Source organism: Mastomys coucha, unplaced genomic scaffold, assembly GCF_008632895.1.
Source record: "Mastomys coucha isolate ucsf_1 unplaced genomic scaffold, UCSF_Mcou_1 pScaffold3, whole genome shotgun sequence".
NCBI classification, from domain to species: Eukaryota; Metazoa; Chordata; class Mammalia; order Rodentia; family Muridae; genus Mastomys; species Mastomys coucha.
Genome location: NW_022196909.1, coordinates 49,492,152 through 49,500,979, shown reverse-complemented (window position 1 = coordinate 49,500,979; position 8,828 = coordinate 49,492,152). Strand labels below are relative to the sequence as shown.

The 8,828-nt window shown below is 56.8% G+C and overlaps 3 protein-coding genes across 13 annotated transcripts in view; 2 read left to right on the top strand and 1 right to left on the bottom strand.

Annotated features, from left to right (window-relative positions):
• Positions 1-1,093, top strand: part of C4a (complement C4A (Rodgers blood group)) — an 18,723-nt gene extending 17,630 nt beyond the window's left edge. Inside the window, exons 38-40 of the mRNA XM_031347899.1 lie at positions 78-161; positions 570-702; positions 853-1,093. Of these exons, the coding sequence (XP_031203759.1) occupies positions 78-161; positions 570-702; positions 853-994 (359 nt within the window). The 3' untranslated portion in view covers positions 995-1,093. The remainder of the gene's footprint in view (positions 1-77; positions 162-569; positions 703-852) is intronic.
• Positions 1,094-4,031: 2,938 nt separating this feature from the next.
• LOC116074685 (steroid 21-hydroxylase) lies at positions 4,032-6,765 on the top strand. 2 transcript variants are annotated; one of them, XM_031347414.1, is made up of 10 exons: positions 4,032-4,236; positions 4,302-4,391; positions 4,704-4,846; positions 4,932-5,027; positions 5,122-5,223; positions 5,315-5,401; positions 5,528-5,728; positions 5,973-6,142; positions 6,220-6,323; positions 6,408-6,765. In XM_031347414.1, the coding sequence occupies exons 1-10, from the start codon at positions 4,032-4,034 to the stop codon at positions 6,683-6,685; spliced, it is 1,476 nt and encodes a 491-aa protein (XP_031203274.1). In that variant the 3' UTR covers positions 6,686-6,765. The 2 variants fall into 2 exon arrangements, with proteins under 2 accessions (XP_031203274.1, XP_031203275.1); XM_031347415.1 differs by having other exon boundaries at positions 4,302-4,406; positions 4,707-4,846.
• Positions 6,694-8,828, bottom strand: part of Tnxb (tenascin XB) — a 60,520-nt gene continuing 58,385 nt past the window's right edge. For all 10 annotated transcript variants that reach the window (XM_031347403.1, XM_031347409.1, XM_031347407.1 and 7 more), the window contains 8 exons: positions 8,669-8,812; positions 8,446-8,576; positions 8,194-8,326; positions 7,953-8,104; positions 7,765-7,861; positions 7,512-7,673; positions 7,271-7,434; positions 6,694-6,986 (listed from right to left, as the gene is read on the bottom strand). In XM_031347403.1, coding sequence (XP_031203263.1) covers positions 6,885-6,986; positions 7,271-7,434; positions 7,512-7,673; positions 7,765-7,861; positions 7,953-8,104; positions 8,194-8,326; positions 8,446-8,576; positions 8,669-8,812 — 1,085 coding nt within the window. In that variant the 3' untranslated portion in view covers positions 6,694-6,884. The remainder of the gene's footprint in view (positions 6,987-7,270; positions 7,435-7,511; positions 7,674-7,764; positions 7,862-7,952; positions 8,105-8,193; positions 8,327-8,445; positions 8,577-8,668; positions 8,813-8,828) is intronic.

Here is an 8,828-nt window from a genome sequence, read left to right as displayed (position 1 = left end):
CTCCCACCCCCACCCCCACCCCCACCCGTGGCCTCCCTGCTCTGCCCCACCACCTTCCCCTTATCTCTCCCTCTCAGGCTTCCAAGTGAAAGTTCTCCGAGAAGATGGCAGAGCTGCCTTCCGCCTCTTTGAGACCAAGATCACCCAAGTCCTGCATTTCAGTAGGAAGGAGAGGCGGGGGGGCTAGGGAGCATGGAGGCTGAGGCCTGGGTGTGGGGCTGGGGAGCCCTGGAGAGCACGGAGGCTGAGGTCTGGGTGTGGGGCTGGGGAGCACGGAGGCTGAGGCCTGGGTGTGGGGCTGGGGAGCACAGAGGCTGAGGCTTGGGTGTGGGGCCTCTTGGGACTGGGAAAGCTCCAAGTCTGGATGTGACCCCCACCCCCACCCCCATCCTCCCATCTCCCCAGCCCCTGGTCTTTGAGAACCTGGGCTTGTTCATAAACATTCATAAACGGTGAACAGCTTCTGTAAGGAGCAGCATGGGTTACACAGCAGGATCCACAGAGTCCCGCCCTGGGTTTCTCCTGGACTTTTTTCCTTCTCTGACGGCTCTGACTCTTTATTCCTGCAGCAAAGGATGCCAAGGCCTTCATAGGTCAGACCCGCAACTTCCTGGTCCGGGCTTCCTGCCGCCTTCGTTTGGAGCCTAACAAAGAGTACTTGATCATGGGGCTGGACGGGGTCACCAGTGACCTCAAGGGAGAGTGAGTCACCCAAGCCCTCCCTTGCTCTCCTCAGACCCGTGGCCTTCCTCTGGGGACGGATCCCAGGCACCTAGCTCTGCCTCTTCAAAGCCAAATGCCTTGCATACCTGTCCTGACCCCCCCCCCCCCCCCCCGCTATGTCACCTGCAGCCCCCAGTACTTGCTGGATTCAAATAGCTGGATCGAGGAGATGCCTTCTGAACGCTTGTGCAAGAGCACCCGCCAGCGGGCAGCCTGCGCCCAGCTCAACGACTTCCTGCAGGAGTACAGCAGCCAGGGGTGCCAGGTGTGAGGCCGCAGGACCTCCCTGAGCTCAGCCCAGGGCCAGGGCCTCTCTGGGTGAGAGGCCCTGCTTTACAGCGTAAATAAAATAAAAGCTTTTGACAGCCAAGTGTCCCGCATGTCTGTCTGTAGGTACGGTAGTCTGCCACTCACCCAGGGTTTCCAGGCCTGAGCCTTGGGCTGAGAAGTTCTGCCTGAACCTCCCTGAGGTCTTCCTAGGACTCAGGCCATCTTGGGGCCCAGTAGCCAGTGCCCCAGTACCCCAGGTGCCTGTTGCTGGGTGTCACAGTCACCGCACCCTCAGGGACACCTCTCCTCTTAAGCCCACTGTCGGAACTCTGCTTCATGCAGTAGGAGTCCTGAGGTCTGGTGGCTTGAACTGTGTCATGGCCTTTGTTGTCAATGGCCTTAGGCAATTTCTCTGGAGTTGCGCAACCTTCAGTGATCAATCCAGACACCGGTTTTAATCGGACAAAGGTTGACTTGTATTTGTTCCTGAATATTCTAGGGGAAGCACATCTCTCAGGGTCAGCCTTCCCCCTACCTTGGTAGCACCTCTGGTTATTCAAGGGTGACCTAGTTCTACCAAGGAAATTTACTGAGGTCAGGTGAATCTGCCATTTGACCATTCCACAGAGATCCATGACCTGTCTCGTTCCCCCCCCTCCTCCTTCTTCTTTTAAAGACTTATTTATTTTTTGTTTATATGAGCACACCATAGCTGTCTTCAGACACACCAGAAGCGGGTGTCAGATCCCATTACAGATGAGTGTGAGCCCCTATGTGGGTGCTGGGAATTGAACTCAGGACCTCTGGAAGAGCAGTTGGTGCTCTTCTCCGCTGAGCCACCTCCCCAGCTCTTCCTAGGGAGTGGCCAGAGCCTCTTAGCCCAGAAGCTCATCACTGGGGACAGATGGGACCAAGCAGTTCCTGTGCCCTGGGGGTAAGATGTCAGGGCTTATACAATGAGGAGAGTACCAGAGGAGCGTGGAGGTTTCCCGTGTTTTTCTGCTTTGTTTGGTTAAAGCAGGGTCTCATGCACCCCAGGCTGGCCTCCGACTTGGTATGGAGCCTCCACATTTGAGTGCTTAGATTATAGCATTCATTGTGCAACAGTTGGGCACAGAGAACAAGGATGTTTGAAGGGTGTTTGAAGCAGAGAAAAGGGAGATGGACAAAGGCTGGGGGCAGGACAGGGCATAGTTGGGACTTATTGTTGCTGGAGTTTGTATCTGGAGGTGTGGGAGGCATGATGAGGTAAGCAGAGGCACTTTTGGAGGGACTCCCACAAACACCAGCTTTCTAGGTCGCCCCATCAATCAAGCCCCTCGGGAAGCTCTAGTCTTCCTGGATGTTTCAGAACATCAGGTCTCCCGCTTTCAGGGTCCCGAGACTTACATCTGCATTCCCCAAACCAGCCACCAGAGTAGGGGTACAGTTGTAGCCCGGGTCTGGAAGATCGCCCATAAAGAGGATGCTGTTGTTACTGCCCAACCTGAGAATCCCTTCTTTCTACCTCCTGGGGCAAGCCTGGGATCCAGGCTGGGCCTGAACCTTTGCCACAAGGGTCTGTCAGCTGTCAGCTTACCCAGCTGTGGGTAGCACAGCTGGATTCTCAGCCTGAGCCTCTGTCACAAGGGTCTGTCAGCTGTCAGCTTACCCAGCTGTGGGTAGCGCAGCTGGATTCTCACCCTGAGCCTCTGTCACAAGGGTCTGGCTGGGAACTGAACCCAGGTTCTCAGCAAGAGCAGCCGGTGCTCTTAACCACTGAGCCACCTCTCCAGCCCTGTGGTACATTGTGTCGCGCTGATCACCCTGACCAGCAGGGAAGAAAGACTAGCACACCAGTTCTTCCTAGCAACAGTTTACTTAGGAATGGCTGATTACATGAGATTTGAAGGTGTGCCCCCGAATGGTCTGTGAGTGTTGCTTAAATACCCTTCATAGGACTGCCCATGAGCCTATACCACGTCTTGTGCTATCATAGGCTACAGAGTCATGACAAGCGATCAGGCCACTGGTAGGTGCAACCTTCTTGCCAAATAAGGATGTGTTTACTCCTTAGCAGAAGAATGGCAGGCGCCATCTTTAAAGCGCGGCAGCAGCGCTCCACAGTACTTGTTTATCATTCCAGAAATGGTGACACAGAGGCAGGAGGATTCCTGGGGCTCAGTGGCCAGCTTGCCTGGCTGAATCAGGGAGGTTCAGGAAAATGAAAGCTCAGGGGTCTTTTCCCTTGGACAGACCTCCTGAGGTTGACCTTTGGTTTCCACACACATGTACAATATGTACCCACAGGTAGCACCCTCTGCCACATCCTACCCCCCTCTGCCACACCCTACCCCCCTGCCACACCCTACCCCCCATGCAAGCCTCAAACCAAAGGGAAGAATAACAAAGAATTTCACAAGGAGCCAGGTGACTCACATCTGCCTTCCCAGCTATTTGAAGGCCGAAGGAAGAAGCAAAGTTTCTACCTGCTTGAGCTACAGGTGAGTTTAAGGTACCCTGGGCCAGCTTAGTGAGGCTTTGAATCAAAACTAACAAAAGAGGGCGAGGACTGTGAACGCAGCTGGCAGTGGAGGGCTGGTCTAGCATCGCAAAAATAAAGTAACAGTAGTGGTAACAAATATCAATAAAGTACTTGTTGGGACTATAGGTCAACCCAAAAGGCATATTGGGCAGAGACTGCCATTCGTTTCTTTTCTCTAGAACAAATCCACTCCACTCCGCTGGTCCAAGGTGAGTTGTGGTGGGAGGGGCTGGCTCGAGTGGACCTCTCTGCCTCCATGGCTGGTATGGAGTTAGGTAACTGATCTTGATACAGAGAGGTCAGGGTTTTATGTCTCCCTTTCTTCTTGATGGATGGTCCCATCTTTGATCCATAGACTCTCCAAGGCTGATGGGACTGTGCCAATTTGAAAACATACTTTGTTTTCAAATTGTGTGTGTGGGACAGGAAGGCACCTGAAGCGAAGGTCAGAGCCACAATAGAACAAAGGGCTGGGCTATAAAAGGCCATACCAGTCCCTGCGCAAGTGTCGGCCATGTTGCTTCCTGGGCTGCTGCTGCTGCTGCTGCTGCTGTTAGCTGGCACCCGCTGGCTGTGGGGCCAGTGGAAGCTCTGGAACCTCCATCTCCCGCCTCTGGCCCCGGGGTTTCTGCACTTTCTACAGCCTAACCTTCCCATCTACCTGCTTGGCCTCACTCAGAAACTTGGGCCCATCTACAGGATCCGCTTGGGGCTGCAAGGTAAGCCAGTCTTCTGTCTTGTGTGACCCCCTTCTTCCCTGCCTGACACTGTCATGTCCCCTTAGATGTGGTGGTGCTGAACTCTAACAGAACCATTGAGGAGGCCTTGATCCAAAAGTGGGTGGACTTTGCCGGCCGACCCCCGACACTGAGTGGTAAGGGTTGGCACAGTTTTTCTTCATGTCCTTGTCCTCGTCCTCCTTGTCGTCGTCAAAGTCGTCGTTGTCCTCCTCCTCCTCCTCCTCCTCCTCTTCCTCCTCCTTTCTTCTTCATGATTGGGTCTTACTATATAGCCCTTGCTGACCCGAAAATCACTATGTAGCCCAGGCTGGCCTAAGACTCACAGAGATCCACCTGGTGTGGCCACCGCCCTGAGCTAAGGGTACTTCCTGGACTTCAGGAGGCAGGGGAGGCCTTTGGTTTTCTTGGTTAGTTGTGACCATGTCTTTCTACCACTTCTCCTGCAGGAGAGATGGACTTGGACCTGTCCCTGGGGGATTACTCTCTGATGTGGAAGGCCCACAAGAAACTCTCTCGCTCAGCCCTGGTGCTGGGCATGCGAGACTCCATGGAGCCTCTGGTAGAGCAGCTGACCCAGGAATTCTGTGACGTGAGGCTGGGCTCTTGGGGTCAGCTTCCCTGTCCCCCAGTACCCCCCTGCCCCACAGCCTCTGTAGCCCGTCTTTCCTCCACAGCGCATGAGAGCCCAGGCTGGCACCCCAGTGGCCATCCATAAGGAATTCTCCTTACTCACTTGCAGTATCATCTCCTGCCTCACTTTTGGAGACAAGGTTCACCCTCCCGCCCCTCGGGCCCATCCCTCAGCCCCTCCTGGCTGGCCCTCTGCAGGTCTTGAACTCAAAGCATACCCTCCTGTTCTGGCAGGACAGCACGTTGGTACATACCATTCATGACTGCGTCCAGGACTTGTTGAAAGCCTGGAACCACTGGTCCATCCAAATCTTGGATATAATTCCCCTTCTCAGGGTGAGAAATCGCAACCCAGACCCCCCCTGGGCTGTGGGGGAGGGGGACCACCGGTCTCCACCCTGCAGCTGACTCCCCTTCCCTGCCCCAGTTCCTCCCCAATCCAGGCCTCTGGAAGCTGAAGCAGTTCCAAGAGAGTAGGGACCATATCGTAAAGCAGCAGCTGGAGCGGCACAAGGTGAGCGCTGCAGGGGGACCAGCCCCTCTGGCTTCAGCCAGTGAGACGCCTGCCGCCCTCCACCCCCACCCTGCTGGGCAGGCTTCCCTCCCCAAGCTAGACACTCAGCTTCCCCTGCCTCTGCAGGACAGCCTGGTAGCAGGCCAGTGGAAAGACATGATTGACTACATGCTCCAGGGAGTGGAGAAGCAAAGAGATGGCAAAGACACAGAGCAACTCCAGGAGAGGCACGTGCACATGTCGGTGGTGGATTTCTTCATCGGTGGCACCGAGACCACGGCTACCACACTCTCCTGGACTGTGGCTTTCCTACTTCACCACCCTGAGGTGCGCTATGGGAAGACAGCTCCCCTTCTGGCACCTTGGGCCAGTTGCCCTGCTCTTGACTGCTTGGCCTGGGCTATGCTCACAGAGGGGGCTCTAGGCTCAGATAAATGGGCTGTAAGGAGGGGCTGCAGGCTGGGCAGCTCTGAGCCACCTGGGCGGGCAGCTCTGAGCCACCTGGGCGGGCAGGTGTGAGCCACCTGGGCAAAGTCTGGTCCCTGAGAAGAGCTTTGCCCCTCCTTCTCAGATCCAGAAGCGACTGCAGGAAGAATTAGACCTCAAGCTGGGCCCTAGCTCCCAGCTCCTGTACAAGAACCGAATGCAGCTGCCTCTGCTCATGGCCACCATCTCCGAGGTGCTACGTTTGCGGCCTGTGGTGCCCTTGGCCTTGCCCCATCGTGCAACTAGGGCTAGCAGGTGGTTCCCCAGTTAAGGGTTGAGGGAGGAAGGCCTCACTGAGCTCTGGACAGCTCCTGACTCCACCCTTCCCTCAGCATCTCCGGCTATGACATACCTAAGGATACGATCATCATCCCCAACATCCAGGGCGCCAACCTGGATGAGATGGTTTGGGAACTGCCCAGCAAGTTCTGGCCTGGTATGAGGCAGACAGGAAAGGGAGTGGGAGAGGCCCGGCCTCTGCTGGGACAAACTTCTCTAGCTATCTGTCTACTACCCGCAGAACGCTTCCTGGAACCTGGCAAGAATCCCAGAATGCCATCCTTTGGCTGTGGGGCACGCGTGTGCCTGGGAGAGCCTCTGGCGCGACTGGAGCTCTTTGTGGTGCTGGCTCGCCTGCTCCAGGCCTTCACGCTGCTGCCGCCAGCAGATGGCACCCTGCCCTCCCTGCAGCCCCAGCCTTATTCTGGCATCAATCTCCCGATTCCTCCCTTCCAAGTGCGGTTGCAGCCCAGGAACCAGGCACCCCAAGACCAGGGGGAAAAATCCTTGACAGGATAGGACGAGCCTTGTGCCTCAGTTTCTCTTTTATTGCTCCGTTCCCCTCCCCTCCCCCCTGTAAACATGGTGCTGTGAGGTTGTGGCAGAGAAGGCTTCCTCCGTGAGCTGGGGCACAGTAAAGGCACACTGGCCCTTCTCTGGGTACAACCCCTCAGTGCTCGGCAGTCATACCGGGGTGTGAGTGAGGTGGACAGCAGGCTCAGGTGCCCGTGCTGGGGGCCTGGAAGTTTCTGGGTCGCAGCTTCATTTCCGTGAAGGGCACAGAGAACTCGAAGCCCTTCCAGTGGTACCAGCTCACTCCCTGAGGAGAGGGGTTGTCAAGGGAAGAGAGTCAAGACAATGCCACATCCATGCCACCTAATCCATCCCCACCCCGCTCCTGTAGGTGACTCCCAGGGTCCAGCCATCTCCCCCACAATCCCTGAGCTGGTGCCTTCTGCCCATTACTAATAAATGGTCTCTTCAAGATTCCTCAGAAGGTTGGCATAATTGTCTCATTTCACAGATGAGTCCCTGAGGCATAAGAAGCCCGGCCACTCATGTGAGAGTAACTCAGCCCAGGTCGCCCAGATCCACGGCCCCCACCTGGTGATCCACTGTGCTCCCATAGAGCCCGTTGAGGTTGGCATAGTGACAGTTTCTGTACCACCAGGCCCCACGATAGGAGACAGCGCAGGAGATGAGCAAGTTGTTGGGGTCTCGATCGCGGGCAGAAAAGACACTGCCGCTGTGGTAGCTCATAGAGTCGCCTGGCAGGGCGTGGGAAGCCATGGTGACGATCACCACCCTCATGCCCGCCCCCAACCCCATCCGAGCCCACACTTACCTGCAGTCCCATGGTAGCCCCCCAGGTGGAGGCGATAGTTCTCCTTTGCTGAGTCTATGCGGAAGAAGTCATACTGGGCGAACACGGCTTCCTTTCCAGCCCGTAGGTCCACACGCATAGAGTAGTCTCCAGCCTGTGTCAGGCTGTGCAGGGCCTCGTTGCCTGAGGTGGAGCATGCTTCATCAGGGTACTGGGGTCCACCGGACTGCCATACCATCCCTTCCCTGGCTCCCTAGCCCTATGAGGCACGGACCCAGCCAGAATTCCCTGGAGATGTTCCCAAAACCATGGGCATACTCTTCCCAGTCTCTCCAGAAGTCCGTCCGTCCATCCATGCGGCGCTGGAACACCTGGAAAGTAGGCGGGGCCAAGCGTCAGCCTCTGGCTCAGAGGCATCACACACAGTGCTACACAGGGAGCCGGGCTCTGAAAGGAACCCACCAGCCAGCCGCCTCCATCGGTCTCCATGTCACAAAACACATCCAAAGGCCGCTCGCGGTTGCCGTTAAGGAAGATGGTGGTGGTCTTTGAGGCGCTGGGCCCATTTTTCAGCTCCTCCCCACAGTCCCGAGGGAAGGGGATCCGCAGCCTACCTGCGGAGAGGAGGTGGAGAGTCTGTCTGTTCTCTTCCTCAAACCTCAGAGCCCAGCTGCCCCCGAAGCTCAAACCCCAGAGCCAGTACCAGTAGTGAAGGAAGTGGACACGGGAGGTGTGAGGCTCTCGCCCCAAATGGCCCGGAGCTGGGCGCTGTAGAAGGTGGACGGGAAGAGGCGGAGAAGCCGGTGTGAGGTGGTCCCTGCTGGAAGCAGGAGTTCCTGGAGACAGACGAGGGACAGGTCAGTAGAGGGGTCAGCTGGAGACTCTCTGGGAGAGCCAGAGGTGGCACCTCCAAATCGAGCCGCGGGGGAAGCGCATGGCCAGTGAAGTGGGGTACCTGAATCTGTCCTCCAGGAGTGTCAAAGCTGAGCAGGTAGCCTGTGGGTGGGACTTCAGGCTCAGTCCAGGTGAGCAGGGCTGTACGAGGAGTCACTTCCTTGGCCTCCAAGTCTTGGGGGGGCTTTAACCCTGGATGGGGCAGATGCAAAGAGACAGAGATGAGGCCCAGATCTGTTCCCTTGGATCATCTGTGACCCACACGCATCCCTCCCTGGCCATACCTGTGGTGAAGGTAATGCTGGCTGGGGAGGTGAAGTTAGGACCCCGGAGACCACGCACGGTGGCTGTGTAATTGGTGTCGAGTGCCAGGTCCGTCAGTGGGTAGTCCACAGCGCTGCCGGGTGCCGAGGCCTGAAGGGGTGGGGCTGGGAGTGGTAGGGG